Source organism: Triturus cristatus, chromosome 4_1 (genome assembly GCF_964204655.1).
Source record: "Triturus cristatus chromosome 4_1, aTriCri1.1, whole genome shotgun sequence".
In the NCBI taxonomy this organism is placed as follows: Eukaryota; Metazoa; Chordata; class Amphibia; order Caudata; family Salamandridae; genus Triturus; species Triturus cristatus.
In genome coordinates this window covers 93,810,481-93,826,511 of record NC_140585.1, presented here as the reverse complement: position 1 = coordinate 93,826,511, position 16,031 = coordinate 93,810,481, and the positions used below count along the sequence as shown (strand labels likewise).

Sequence of the window (16,031 nt, the reverse complement as noted above, 5' to 3'; positions counted from 1 at the left end):
CAGTGGTGGTTGGCTTCAGGATCACGTTGCTTTGTTGTGTTTGTAAATCATTTACGTCCTGTAAAACTGCCAAACGATCATTGATATCGAATTGTTTGTTTTCTGCCACTGTGCCTTCCATATCTAAGTCCGGAACCAACATTCTAGTCCCCAACAGGAACTCATATGGAGTGACACCCCCTAGAGAACTTCTTGACAAGTTGTTAAGTGCGTGCTGGCATGGACCCCATATAAATGTTTGACCCACCCATCACCCGAACCCAATACCCTAGCTGTTATAGACTGCTTTATGTCCCGGTTTTTTCTTTCCACAACAGAATTTCCCTCAGGATGAAATGGAGAAGAATGCCGCAATGCTACTCCCACACTGGCCATGGCTTCTTTGTAAGCCCTAGAGCTAAACGCAGGACCCTGCTCAGAATATAGTGTGCCTATTGCATATGTGCCGATAAAGACTCGCAAATCTTTTATAACAGTTCGAGAGTCAGCCGAGCGCTGAAGCCACATCCATAGGAACCTAAAGCACGAATCCACTGCAACCATGATATATTTATAGTTCCCATCCCTTTGTATGGGACCGCAGTGGTAAAGGTAAACACAAACTAATGGTTTATCTGAAATTTACAGGGGCGTCTGTGCAGGACGTTTCCCAGTAGAGACTTTCATCTTCTGGCATATCTCACAGTCCAAAACATAATTTCTAGTCTGTTTCCTAATCCTGGGCCACCAGTATCTTTGTTTTAATAATGCTACTGTGGCTGAAACACCTGTATGGGCAGAGGCGAGCCTTTAATGTGCTGCTAGGATTAGCCCTAGTCTAGGTTCCATGTTTGGAATTACTCTATACCCCACTCCAGGGATTCGAGCAAACGGAACATTGTTCACATCAATTATATATGAGTGGAAATTTTTTAGGTAATGCCGCACCGCTGCCTTTGCTTGATGCAGTGACAGCCAGCATTATTTCGCTGTCTATTTTCGTTTTTGGACGAGTGATTGCAGCTATGGAAGCCGTTTGCACAGCCCCTTTCGCGGCTTCCTCAGCCAATGAATTCCCTTCAACGTGAACGCCATCACGTTGGTGACTCAGCCTGTGTTTCATGTGAGTGTTCTGTAGTCCGTTTCACAACTGAACTACTTGTTCCCAAAGCAATTTGTGCTTGATTGTACCACCTTTTGCATCTTTGAAACCATTTCGAATCCAATTCTGTAAATATTCATTGTAAGATTGAACACAGTGTGGGGAATTTGCGATCTGTATTTTAAGTGCCATCTTAAAATGCTTGGAGTTCAGCTCGCTGAGCTGTACAATCTCCTAGAGATCGGGTTTTTGTGACCACTGGTCTGAATTTTACATCTCGCATGCGACCTTTAACGATAGCACACGCTGCACTGTATGCTTGTTTACTCCCCGTGGCGGCCTGTGCAGATACGTCAGTATAAATTATAAATTCATACGGTCAAGAGGGAGAATTTCAGTAGGCCGAGGATATTCGTGTTCATATTGCAGGAATGCTTGTGTTTTTAAATATAGATCAAAAACGTATTCAACATCTTGCAGCAAGAGAATTAACCCATTGTATCCATCTCGGATGTAAAGCTTTTTCATTTGGAATGCTAGCCTTTGTTACTGCCTCTAGGACTGGTACAAGAGTTACAACCATAATGCGTTTCCCCTGTGCTAGGGCTCTTTCTTTTGCTACAGCGGTTTGAGCTGTTTCATTTCTGCTTTTGTATACAAGTGGGATTTGCATGCAATGGGTACTTCAAAAGTTAAGTAGGTGAATCTGCATTGACCCGGAATTATTCGGATCACTAAGTTGTGTACGTTTACGTATGTTTGCAAGTATTTCATTGCTAACATGTCTGTTTGGAGTAAACGCAAAATTTCTGTGTGTTTTTGTGTCCACTGTGTTATTTTAAAATCCGGTTTGATTAATTCGTAGAGAGGTTTAACCATTTCTGCGTAATTTAAAATGTAAGTTCTTCCAAAATTCAGGAAACCTAGAATCAACTACATTTTTCTGCGTTTTTGGAGTTTGGAGCAGTGCACACTTTTCTAAAAAGTTGGCTGCCAGGCTTTTGCCTTCACTTGATAGTTCATATCCTAGGAAAAGGACGTTGAGGTGGACAATTCTTGACTTTTTAAAGTTGAATTTGTAACCCTCTGAGGCGAAGCCCAATATTATGGTGCTCACCATGTTCAAGTGCCTATCCAGGTCATCGTCTGTCAGATAGATGTCATCGACATATGACAATGCCTCGTCATCATAAGTTTGTAGTAACTCTGTTACTCTTGCTGAGAATAACCCTGGGCTGTTTTTTAATCCCTGGGGCAGTTGACAAAATTGACGCTGGGTCCCCATTATTGAGAAAGCGGTCAAATATCTCCTTTCTGGTGCAATATTTTGACAAAAGAAACCATTCAAAACGTCTAATGTGGTTTTATATTTTTTATGCACAATGTTGTTCATTAATGCTGTACTATGTGCATTTTGCACTGCAAATGTTTTGCAACAAGAATTTATGTGTCTGTAATCCAAAACTAGACAATATGTATTGTCTGGTTTGGAGACAGGAAACAAAGGTATGTCATTGATGAGGTGCATGTTTCAATCACCCCCTGATATTCAAGTTGATCTAACATGATTTTTATACAGTGCTGGGGCTTGGGCTACTGCTCATTTCCTGGATAATATATATTTTAAATGAATTGTAATATGACTGGAGAAGGCAGGCATAATGATGGCCTCGCAATGTGGGCACTGCTTAACAAACTCTGGTGGCCAGTCCTGTTCTGCTAGAAGTATATCATAACCCTCTGAAAGATGCTCCCAAAAGAGTTCTTTCACTTTTCTTGGTATGTCTCCCTCCATCCAGAGTGTTATTTCATATAACCTATGTGGGGAACTAACCCTGGTGTCTACAGTCTTAACTTCTATGTGTTCATTCAAGTCCACTGTCTCCAGAAGTCCCTTCAGGTTCTGGCGAGCTATTGTAACTTCTGCTGCACTGTCCAGCATGGTCTGGGTCCATTCTCCGTTCCTGAGTTGGGTTCTCAGTATTCTTGGCATGTCTGATCTTCAGACCTGCTACCTTTTTCTTGGAGAATTGAGGTTTTGCTTTATTTTTCTGAACGTGTTGATCGTCTTTGGACTTCACGCGTTCTTCCTTGTTTTCTGACCGTCCTCTTCTTTCAGATGTCAGTGATGATATATGAAAGGTACGAGAGGAACATGTATCATTATCTTGATATCTGTCAGGTTTTTTCAAATTAACCTATTCCTGAGGCTGTACCTCCTTTCAGAGGGCTCCTTCTGTGGGGGAGACCTGCCTCGGGAATGAGAACGTTTCTCTTTGGAATTCTGTTTGCTATTTTCCCAATTCTTTTTAGAAGAGGTAGGAGTGTTTTTAGGAAAGACCTTATCAGGACTATCAGACAGTTGTGGTTTAACTGTATAGTTCTATTAGTTTTTGTATGTTATTGAGTAATTCCTCGTCTGACATAGATTCAATGTCAGGGTCAGGTGTATAGCCGGCTAAAATCAGCCATGTTGCTCCTGGTCTACCTAGTGTACCGAGCCTGGTAATGTGATTGTAATGTTTTAGGGCGCCTTTAAACCAGAGCTCATGCTCCTGGTATGTAAGTGGAATTTCAATATCCTCGAAAGGAATATATTCCTCAGGCGGTTCATCTTCTTTGTAGAAGTGAAACAAGTGTGTTACTGGATTTGATTCTGGGAATACTATCCTTGAGTAGAATACCTCTGTCTGGTGAGAGTCATGTGTCTCTATCACGAAGACTGCTCTACCACCTCTTGGTGTTAGACCATGTTTTAAAAGTTTTAGAGTGATGGCTCTCCTTAAATTTGGATGGATGCTTACAGCATCCTCGTTGGTTTCTTGAAAACCTGTACGATTAAAAGCTGCTGCGACTTGGTAGGCTACAGCCCAACCAGCATCGGTGTTTGTGCCGTTTTCGGACATCTTGAAATGAAAAATGCAGAGCAAGTTTTAAGGGAACAAAGATAAGGTGCACAATATTTTGGAACACTGTATCCTTTCAACGTTGAACAAAACCAAACAGCTAATACATAGGACTTTCGTCCTACTCAGCTATGGCGGATATTAAACCTACCCACTCCAGACGTCTTATGAAGTTTTATGAGTAGAGGGTCTCTGAGAAAAGCACGACTGAGTTAATTCAGTATCTAGCATTAAATTAGTGCCTTACAAACCGTCTAAATAAGGGCCGAATTTCTATGTCCAAACAAGGGCAATGTGAATTGTACCTATATAAGGGCATAAATAGGGAAATCTATATACGGAACCTAAATCTGTACACAACACCAGTAGGTAAGTAGGTAATTAGGTAATATATATATGTATATATATATACATACATACATACATAACTATGTATGTATGTGTGTGAATATATATATATATATATATGTAGATATAATACATACCCTAGACCCTAAAAATAACCTTGCCATCCAACAACCCAAACCCACCCTTAACCCTGAAACTATCCTTGCCACTCAAAAACCCCAAACCCACCCTAAACATTTAAAATGCCCTTGCCACTCAAAAACCCCATACCCACCCCAAACCCTAAAATACTCTTGCCACCCAAAACCCCATACCCACCATAAATTCTAAAAATGCCCTTGCCACCCAAAAACCCCTATGCACCCAAAACCCTCAATACACCCTTAATATCCAAAAAGCCATACGCACTCTAAACCCTAAAATTACCCTTATCACCCAAAAACCTATCCCAACCTAAACCCAAAAATTGCCCTTGACACCCAAAAACCCATACCCACCCTAAACCCAAAAATTAACATTACTGCCTAAAAATCGATCCCCATCGTCTTTCAAAAACGAAGTGAAAACCTTACTAATGAATACTTTAAAAAAAATATAATTCACAAACTCTACCCTCTGGGCCACATTATGGAGCATTCTCTTCACCTATGTTTACTACTTCCTACCTACGCTCCTACATGTTAACATATCTGCCTTGGCCTTCAGGGGGGCACTTTCCCCTTTCCTTGACTTTGTGACATCTAGTTTCGTTCTTGAATTTGTTGTTTATGATTGGTCCACTTGTTCCTTTTTCCTGACAAAAAAAATAATAATCAAAATGCATGGTTCCAAACATGTTGTTAATGCTGTTTTCCTGAATAAGGTATAACATGTTGAAAGAGGTGCAAGGTGTCCTGGTCTTCCGAGATAATGTTATGATTTATGCCAAAAATGTAATCGCACTTACCATTATCCTTGAAAAAGGCTTCAAAATGTTCAAGGACCATGGAGTTATACTCAAGAGAGTGGAATGTTAGTTTGTACATGATGAGGTTGGGTATTTAGGACATGTGATTTCCAAAGAATGTTTCAAACCCAGGCCAAGGTTGATAAAGTCTTTAGTAGAAGCACCTCCTCCTGTAGACAGGACTGTGTGAATTTGACTTTCAGCTATCATTAGATCTGGCTACAAATTGGGTTCGTTTTTGCCAGAGCTTTAAAAATCAACACCATCATTTAGCACTTCAATGTGCAGTTGAGGAAATGTGATGTCATACTTAGGAACACTGTGTGTTTCACATAAATGTAATACTAAAGCTCTGCTGAATTTATGAAAAAGGTGAATTTGCACCTGGAAGTGTGCCCATACTCCAGTTGATGTTCCACTATGCATGATTGTAAAGTTAAATATTAATTTGCACCTGTAAGAATGTGAATTATAAAGTAATAATGGCTCTATTCTTTACTAGGTCTAGCTAAATCTCAAAAATATAAACCTGAGCTCAACCCTTGGTAGCTGTAGCACAAAGCTGAAAGGCAAAACATGTAAGGCAGTTGCCAGTACCAAAAACAGTTAATAAGTAGAAAACACAATATAATAAAAGCCCACTGCAGTTTATAAGAATGGAGTAGAATTTAATGAACTAGTAGAAACTAAAATGGCCTACATCAGATAAAGGGTACCATAGATATGATTTTTAGAGGTTTTAGGTCAAAATAGCACTTAAGAGCACACTGTGTTAATCGTGGTTATCTGGTTGTGCTAGACTTGTCCAATTCAAAGGTTAAGGCCAACCATGATCTGCTGGTCGGAAACAGGGACCAGGTTCAACCCAGTGAAAATGTTACCTGCTGACGTAGAAAAACATTTGAGAAAAGTCCTCATTGAGCCGTCAGTGAGTCGGTTGGAGGCTGGAACTGAAGAAGTACTTGATGATGGCAGCTGAATGAAGTGCTGATTCTTGATGAGACCTCACCTCTAGCAGGAAAATTGGCACTATCATTATCAAAAGTTGAGAGCTCAGAGTGGGGAAGTCTGGAATTCCCGTCCAGGAGCTTCTACTCGGTGGACAAATTCTGTTCTACGTCAGCCTCGGTGAAGGTCCTCTACATTTACACTTAGAAACCTTTTCTGGAAGTTGGGATTCTTTCAGGGCCATGTTGAATCCAAGAGATGATTGGATGGCGGCAGCGATGGATTTGACGTTTACCCTGGTCTTCACTGGTTCTCTGGAGGGAAAGTTCTAAAGTGGTCGATTACGATGCAGTTTGGAAGGCCTCCTAATGGCATTTGTTCCGTCCAAATCAGATCGGAAACGTGTCTTTCCATCCTCAATCGGAAAGGTTTCCGGCCATCCGATTACAACTCGAATCGGCAGTCAGAATCAGACTTTGGGGGCCGTTGCAGGCCCTCCTGCACCCAGATCCTTCCAAATCAGGCCCATGGGGGCACCCGCATCGGGCATTACCAGCCCTGCACAGTGTGGAAAGCACCAGGGGGTGTCCGACACAGGGTGCCCATTTTCCCCAGCCAGCCCTTTCTTCAATCGGAGCCAATGCATTCAGTCGGAAAATAGGCTCCCATTGAAGCCAATGGGAGTCCGACACGACCAATTCGTATCTGGAAGCATACGGATGCATCGTAATTGGTCGGTCGGACTCTCCCGATCCGAGTTGGTCGGAAACCATTCCCAAACCGATTCAGTTAGAATGCTTTCCAAACCGCATCGTAATCTGGCCTTAAGGGTCAACTTTTGCTGGTTTTGAGAGTCAGAGAAGTATACTCTAACACCAGCAAAGGATCCTGTAGCCTGTGTACCCCACTTGGAGTTTAGGACTCACACTCCCAGAAGCCACTATCAAGGTCCAAGGCAAATGGAGTTGGAATTGGTCATCTGGGCTAATGAAAGAAGGAAACTTTTTTTGCAGCTTGTATGGCCTTGTAGCTTAACAGGAGGTCAGCCAACTAATCCTTGGAATATACATATTTGTTGTGAGTGTAAGTGAGAACAAATCCAGCCAGTGGGGTCTCTCTTCACAGGTTTAACATCTGGTGCAGTCCTTCTTTTGTTTTCCAAAGGTCCAGACATTTTCTGAAAAAGGTATTCAGGGTGCTGCTTTTATGCCTGGCACTAGATTGTGAGGGAGGGAGACTCACTGACAATAGGGAAACATTTCCTATGAGCAGCCCTGCAGACAATGACATAATTTCCTGGGAATTTAGCTCTAGACAATCCCACATTGCACTCCTTTGCAAAAAAACAGGGACATTTATCCCCCTTGAAAGGGCTCTGCACATAAGCCCGATGTGAGCTTAGGGAAATGAGAAGTTCCCTCTGAACACCAGTTCTGAAATTTGTTTTACCCCAACTGGGATTGGTGACATACTGGCTTCCTGTACAAGGGAAAGGGCAGGCTTGGGTGTGAGGAACATCTCTCTGTGAAAGGGGATGCCCATTTAAGCTTGCACAGTTGGTAGGCACATCCATCAGGTCATCCTGTCCGGAGGAGGTTATACTTCCTCATACCCACAGCCATTTTGTTCCTTTCCTGGGAGCCATTAACCCCTTTTGACCGGGGACAATGAGACTGCCAAGTGATAGCCGCATATTAACTCAGAAAGGCTACTATAGGTTTTAAGCAGGAACAAGGTAACTTTGTAAGGTCACCTTTTCCTTAATAGTTATTTCAAATTTGACTTTGGCATTAAAGTGAATATTATTTAAATTATTAAAATAAGTGGCTAAGGTATTTTCTATAACTGAAGTAAGCACTTATTAGGAATACAGCGTAACCTATTGTTAGTCCAAGGTAAAACCACCCTTTCAACAGTGAAAAACGACTTTGCAGATTTTTCACTGTAGGGAGGGACAGGTAAAACCTAAAATACAACATCCAGCTTTTTAATATCATGCCCCCAGTCCTATGGGCAATTAAGGTATTAGGGGTGACTTATAGATAATAAAAAAAGAACCTTTAGGTCTGTGGAAGGGGTGATTCTGACAGGCCGAAATGGCAATTTTAAAACTTCACAGCTGGCTGCAGTGGGAGGCCTACAGTCAGGTTTTCACTGGGAAACATCCATTACAACATAGTCATTACAACACACTACCTTTACAATGCAACTGTTACAACACTACTGCCTTTACATCACATGCCATTACAACGCATGCCATTACAATGTACGTCACTACAAAGCATGCCATTACAACGCATTATATGGTAAGTAATGGAGATGTTTTAGTTTTAGAGTGGGTGTGGGTTTTGGGATATATGGGAATAGTATTTTTTACACCTACACTATCCAACACTTTCCCTACTGTTGCACTTACTGGAGTGGGAATAGTAATTGGTACCCCTAAACTATCCAACACTTACCCTACTGTTGCCCTAAATGTATTATGCATTGTAATGATATGCATTGTTATGATATGCGTTATAATGGAATGCATTGTAATGGTAGTTTTAAAAAATGCATTGTAAAATCCTGCAATGTAATGGTTGTTGCGTGTAAAAACTGAGTTGTAAAAGTATGCGTTGTAATTGTTTGCGTTGTAACGTCATATATTCGTTTTCACTTGTCACTTTAGTGTTGGTACAATATGTGCTGCAGCCCACTAGTGGCATATAACTTACAGCCCCAGGTGCACAGAGCACTAGCTACTAGGAAGTTATAGGCAAGTTAAATATACTATATCTACATGTTCTAAAGGGTCAGAGCACATTCACGGGGCACTAGAACAGCAGTGCATCATTTTCAGAATGCATACACCAGCAAAGTAGGGGAGGACCACGCAAAAAGGGCATTTTCGTATAGTATCCAAATGGAAATTGTGCTTCATAAGCATTTCCACACACATGCTGATCATTCATTGATAGCTATTTCGCACCTTAATTTGATTTTGCAGCTAAATGTAATTTTAGCCTTAAATGTTATAGTGCAGTTCTGCTTACTTTGCTTACTTTGTACAAATAGTGACTTTGCATGCCTAAATGTGTTTGTGCAGATGCTGGATTTAATTTGATTTGATTTGCAATTTGTAAAGTGCAGCAATGACCCATGGGCATCAAGGCACTGTAGTAAGATGTCCAGATAACCAATCTTAGCCAATAAAATTCTGGGGGAAAGTCTATATGGTGTGCAAACCAAGTCTTAAGTGTTTTCCTGAATGGCAACATCTGAGGATAACCCTCACGTTTTGCAGGAGGGAATTCCAAAATCTGCTTGCTGCTGTTGACAATGTTCTGTGCCCCAATTTCTTCTAGTTCTAGGTACCATGAGCTGATTTTGATGTACTGATTACAGCATTCTTCCTGGAAGATAGCAGCAGAACATATTTTTGATCTGCACTGGACTGGGGAGCAACATGGCCTTGTGCACTATGCAGAGAGATTTAAACATAATGCCTTTTCTGATGGGGAGCCACAGTAAGGCCTCTAGTCCCCTGGTGGCTGACTGGCGCTTAGGAATATCAAGGTTTTCAATCTGGCCAGTGTATTTTGTAGCACCTGGAGTTTGTGCTGGGTGCTCATGTTAGCATATATATAGGGAGCTGCAGTAATCTAGTCTGGACATGACTAGTATAAGAGCGACTTGCCTACATGCTGCCTATTGAATGAGCGGGAAGATTTTCCTGAGCATCCTAATAATCCAGGTGCAGGTTGCCACTCCGCGATTAGCCTTGGCCTTGAGATTGAGTTCCATATCTGAAAACAGCAGCACCTCAGTATTCTCCCTATTCAGTTTAAAAATGTTTTGGTCCATCTATTCTGCTACTACTGACATGCATAATGAGAAATTATCTGCTGTAGAGCATGGGTTCTTGGGAATTGGCACAATGATCTGTGTATCGTCAGCATACGAGAATACCTCCAGCCCAAATGCCTTAATTATGGCCGCAAAAGGGGCCACATAAAGATTAAAGACCCTGGGGCTCAGTGATGAGCCCTGCGGCAGTCTGCATGGCAGAGAGAAAACCTCTGACTAGAAGTGTTGTAGTTTTACCCTTTGTGTACAACCCGAAAGGAAAGAGGACAGAAGGGCTGGAGCTTGATGAGTGATATCCCGGTCTTGAAGATGCTCCATCAGTAGCAGAGGTGAGATGGTATCAAAAGCTGCTGACAGATCGAGGAGTAACAATGCTACACCCTGTTCTTCGTCCACTAGACACCTAATGCAGTCTGTGGCTGAGGTCAGCGCGGTTTCCATCCCATAATGCTTCCTGAACCCAAACTGAGAATTATCCAGTCCGCCGTGCTGTTCCACAAATTCCATCAGGTGAATATTGAGATATTTGTCTAAAATCTTTGCTGGACAGGGAAGCAGTGAGATAGGATGCTACTTTTTGCGGTCCTTGTCATCCAAGTTATATTTCATTAAGAGGGGCCTAATGATTGCCTCCTTCCAATTCCAGAGGTAGTGTCCGGAGATGATCACCTGGTTCATTATTTAGAAAGGGTGTGGGCTATGCCACTAGCTGCCAGGTGGATGACGGAAGCTGGGCAGGCCTCAAGGGGAGATCCTGAGTTCATGTTAAGAAGGTATTGTTCCACCGTCTTAGAAGTGAGAGGTGAAAAGACAGACAATGATTTGGTCTCCTGGTCTGTTTGAGTAAAGGTCTCCTGAGAAGCCGGATGAGCCTTCTGGATGGAGTTGGATGTGTTGGTATCTGTTTTGAATCCTTTATGGATATCTACAATCGTAGATTGAAAGAAGTTTGCTAGCTGCTTGCAAAAAGCCGAGAGTGCTCATGTTCTCCAGTGCCCGGAGGAGTAGAGATTTGTAGCACCACACTGAAGAGCTCTCTGGCAGACGTGACACTTTCAATTTTTTGAGTGCAGTGATTGGATTTTTCCTCTGTCAGGGCTATTTTATATTCCTTAATATAATTTCTATAGCTGATTTTTTCTTGCTCATCCTCGTTTTTCCTCCATATGCGCTCCTGTCAGCGATATGCCTGTTTAAGAGTTCTAAGTGTGTCATTGTACCAAGGGGCTGATGGTGAAAGCCTTCTTTGAGTAGCTGCCCTGATTGGGGCTATCTTGTTAGCTGCCAACTCCAGCCACCCTGTGTATGCCTCTGCCCACTTATCTATGCGGCCAATTCACAAAGGTAATCTGAGATAAAAGTCTAACTTTATGACTTTTGGTATTCACAGAGATCATTTACGAGTCATATCTTTACGTCCATAGTCGGGCCGGAATCTCCACACTCGGGCCGTACTCTCCGCACCCAGACCATACACTCCAGCTTGGGCCGTACTCTCCGGCTTGGGCCAGATGAAATGTAGTCAATGGGCCAGAATGCAATTTTTTCAAAAGTGAATATTAGGAACGTGTGATAAATGGTAAAGGAGGTCATGAAAATTAGTTTAGGCAGGGAAAAGGGTGTGGAAGGACACTACATTATATCCCAGAAAGGGTTGCTCCTTTGCATAATGGTACACGGAGTGCACAATTTGCATTCCCCTCAGTGTTGACTGTAGTGCCAAAACTACAGTCAACACTAAGGGAAGCGTTGTTAGTGTTGACTGTAGTGTTAACACTGCAGTCAACACTGAGGGGAGCGCAAATTGTACCATGATGCAAAGGAGCAAACTTTTCTGGGATATAATGTAGTGTCTGGCCGCACCCGTTTCCCTGCCCAAACTGACTTTCATGACCTCTTCTATCAGTTATCAAATGTTCCTAACGTTTCCTTTTGAAAAATGGCATTCTAGCCCATTGATTACACTTCATCCGGCCTGAGCTGAGAGTACGGCCCGAGCCGGAGAGTACGGCCCAAGCCGCAGAGTACAGCCCGGGTGCGGAGAGTACGGCCCGGGTGCAGAGATTCTGGCCCAACTGCAGACGTAAAGATACTTGGAAATGATCTCTGTGAATACCAAAAGTCGTAAAGATAGACTTTTGTCTCAGATTACCTTTGTGAATCTCCCCCTATGTCTTCTGAGATTTCGATGGGTAGGCTATCTTAGGTTTAGACAGGGCTTCTGCGGATAGCCTCTTCCAATTTCTTGACCTGATTGTGGTTTAGAGGGATTGTCTACTGCTAAGGACAAGAATATAAGAAAAAAAGCCACAGTGCTATGATCAGTCCAGCTAGGATGAATAACTGATTGATATGACAGCCTAATGTCATTAGTAAAAATGCATCAAACTTACAATGGTATGCTGTCACACATTCCTCCTCAAATCTTTGCAGTCAACAACCTACTACAATAATGCACCTTTCCTAGCCACAATAAGAGATCCGTCATAAACTTGAATTTCATAAACAGAGCATACTAATATTTAACCATCTAAAATTGTGTTAGTCAGACCACTCCTTTATTACTTTCAAAATCTTGATCATAACACACCCTTTACTGGCTAAGAATCTGCAGACCTCAAACATTTTATAACAAGCATTGATAAAGCAAAATGTTTTTGCTTTACTCTGGTAACAAATGCAAACATAGACATGCATCATGCAGCCATACTACTTAGTCTGTGTTTCTGTGCAATGTATCTCTTTCTGTGCTTCCCACATCGGTGTGATGTTTTTATTCTCCAAGCTTGAGGTAGAGTAGCTTTTTACTCCCTGAGCTTGTGTTGCTGGTGCCATGCATCACTATAAACCAGATAATAAAAAACAAGGCGCAGACTGAGGAGGCACTGAAAAAGTCATATTTTGCTGAAAGATGACAACAATATTATGTTTACATTCGTGTATGCATATACTTGCAATTTAAAACCAGACCTGTTAATCAGAGACTGACTCTCATTATGAAAGCTCAGCATTGAACAATGTGTTACTAACATAACATGATCCCCTCCCTTTAGTGATTTGGGAATTAGTTCGATTTACATTAGAAAAACACTGTTAGGCCAGGTTTGGTATGGTTCAGGGCGGAATTGAATTGTTCTGTGGGTAGCAACACAGTCTGTGGGAAAGCAGGGTTGTATAAATTTATCACTGGGTTTAGGCACCATAGTGGTGAGGTATTACCTTTCAGTTCAATGCTTTTAACTTCTCCTTGACTCTCATTGGGGCTAGATCTTCGAGGAAGGAAGATATTCCTGGAGAAATGAAAGACAGACTAAGGTTACATAATAATAAGCATCAGACTGCAGTTTCCCAGCAAGCACAAATTGGAAGACATTGGCCCCATGTCTTCCAATTTAAAATGTGTCTATGTAGTTCAGCTCTCCTGAATTCTTGTTTTACACACTTGCAACGGAGTTAGGAAATGTATATCTTTTTTCTGGGGTGAAAAAATTTACCAAGAATCTTTGTGACTGATATTCTATAGTAGCTAGCAGAAGGTAGTATACCCCCACAGGGTACAAGTAAACTGACTCTGAGGATAGATATGAGATCTGTATTTGTGACAATGCATGTGTTAGACCTGGTACCATTGGTGTGAATTTCCCTTCCATTTTTCACTGATTGCCTCCTCTGTTTTTGGTATGTTTTGCTGGTTTTAGATGCTTTGGGCACTGTGCCACTGCTATTCAGTGACACAGTGCAAGTGCTCCCAATGTTACATTGAAGTATTGATTAGCGACTCCATGATTGGCTTATTTGATTTACTTGTCAGACCTTATGATAGTGCACCATGTGTACCAAGGGCCTGTAAATCAAATGCTGCTGGTGGGCTTGCAGCATTGATTGTGTTACCCACGGAAGCAGCCTGTAAAGTGTAACTCAGACCTGCCATTGCAGCGCCTGTGTGCATTCTGGGACTGCCATGTCGACTTGGTAAGTGCACCCACTTACCAGTCCCAAAACCTTCCCTTTTCTACATATTAGACACCACTAAGGTAGGCCCAAGGGCAGGGTGCATTGCATGTAAAATGTAGGACATGACTACCTAGTGAAAAATTTCGTTTTTCACTAATGCAAGGCTATCTGTCCCCATGTTCCAGAATGGGCAGTTTGATTATAACATATTATAATCCTGACCCAGGGAACATAGTAGAAAAAGAATTTAGTATGCCTGAACTCAGAATTATAAAATACATTTTTTAGTGAAGTTGGTTTTAACATTCTGTGTTTGAAAATACCACTTTTAGAAAGTAGGTATTTTCTTACCTAACCATCCAGCCTGCCTCTGCTAGGTTGTGTATTGCATGTCTGGTTTGTGAGTGACAGGGACTGGAGAGGCTTCAGGAGACAGAGTGAGTCAGCACAAGGCTGAATAAGACCTATCTATATGTAGAGTTGTGAGAGGAGTAGCACCTGGGCCTGAATAGGGCTGTGCCTGCCTTCCACAATGCTGGCTCCACCTCCTGTGGTGTGTTGAGGAACCTGGCCCACACTGACAAAGGAAGAAGGTGCACACTGCAAAATGCACCCAGAACTGGTTTGAACTAGGTACAGGAACCTCTGCCTTCAGAGGACATAGGATTTACTGTTATAAATATTGGGGCCCAGACCCCAGGTTTTTAGATCACTTATGGGAAAACAAGACAAATCTTTGCCAAGGAGAAGAACCAAGGTGCTGTGTTGGTGGGTTGGCCTGCAGCATTTTCTTTATTACCAAGGAAAGGAGAAGGAACTTTTAAGGAACTTTCATCATCTTGCAGAATATGTCTCCAAGGGCTTGAATTTGAGCTTGCCTCCTGCCTGAAGTCAGAGGGATACAAGACTTCACCCCTTCTGTTTTCCTGCATCTGGAACTTGCTGTTCTAGCTGCAACAGAAGGAAATTGCAACACCGATGCCGGTAAGCGACGCCATACTCTGCAGCAAAGCCGTGAGAGCTGCTCCGACTTACAACGTAGACCCGACATCAGAAGCCGTGCCACATCGACGCCAGCAAGCGACATCGTAACCTGCCATAAGCTGTGAGCGCTGCTCCGACTTGCGATGTAGGCCCGACGCCTGCTGCTGTGCCACACCGACTCCGAAGGGGTGGTCAATAATCCATCGACATTGTGACATCGTATGGAACCATGGTTTTCGCGCCATCGTGACATCACCTCCTCTCCGGTAAGGAGCAGACGCCTCCCCTGCTTTGCGCAAGCATCGAGGACCCGATGCATCGCCTCCCCCAATGACACCGCATCTCCCCGACGCCGTGAGCTGTCTTTGTTTTCGCTTTCGCAAGGTACTGTTCTTTGTGGGTCTGTTTTGACTCCGGGCCCGACTCCGCTCACCTCGCGGTCGGCGCCGTACTTTGGGATTTCTTTGACCTCGACATCGTGATATCTCCTGTTGGGGTTATCTGTTGCTTTTAAGTGAATAACCTATTTTTTTACTGTTTCTACCATCTAGAAGTATTATTTTTGATTACAGTATTGTGGATTTTTGTTGTTTGGATCTTGTGTTAAATCTATATAAAGAATACTTATTTTTATAAAACATGTGGTGTCCATCTGTAGTGTTTTCACTGTATTACTGTATGTGTTCACAAATGCTTTACACACTGCCTGCCTCTGAGATAAGTATGTCTGTTCATGCCAAGCTAACAAGGGGGTGAGCAGGGGTTATCCAGGAGTGTACTCCCTTTCCCTGACAAGAAGCAAGTATCCCTATTTGGTCAAATGTACCTTCCTTTGCCAACTAGAGACCCCCAGTTCTAACATTGGTGGTAAGCATTAAGGATTCTGGACATTTGTGACTCATATACAGTCATTGGCGTATGCTACTAGTGAGTGCAGACCAAACACAGCCACATACTTTTTTGGTAGAATTTAGTTTTTTCTTCCTTGGACTGTTATTTTTTCTGAAAGCTG

General features: G+C 42.4%; 1 protein-coding gene across 5 annotated transcripts in view; it reads right to left on the bottom strand.

The window, feature by feature from the left end:
- Positions 1 to 16,031, bottom strand: part of LOC146839636 (uncharacterized) — a 376,335-nt gene that overhangs the window by 207,797 nt on the left and 152,507 nt on the right. For all 5 annotated transcript variants that reach the window (XM_085650366.1, XM_085650365.1, XM_085650370.1 and 2 more), the window contains exon 3: positions 13,301 to 13,371. In XM_085650366.1, coding sequence (XP_085506492.1) covers positions 13,301 to 13,371 — 71 coding nt within the window. The remainder of the gene's footprint in view (positions 1 to 13,300; positions 13,372 to 16,031) is intronic.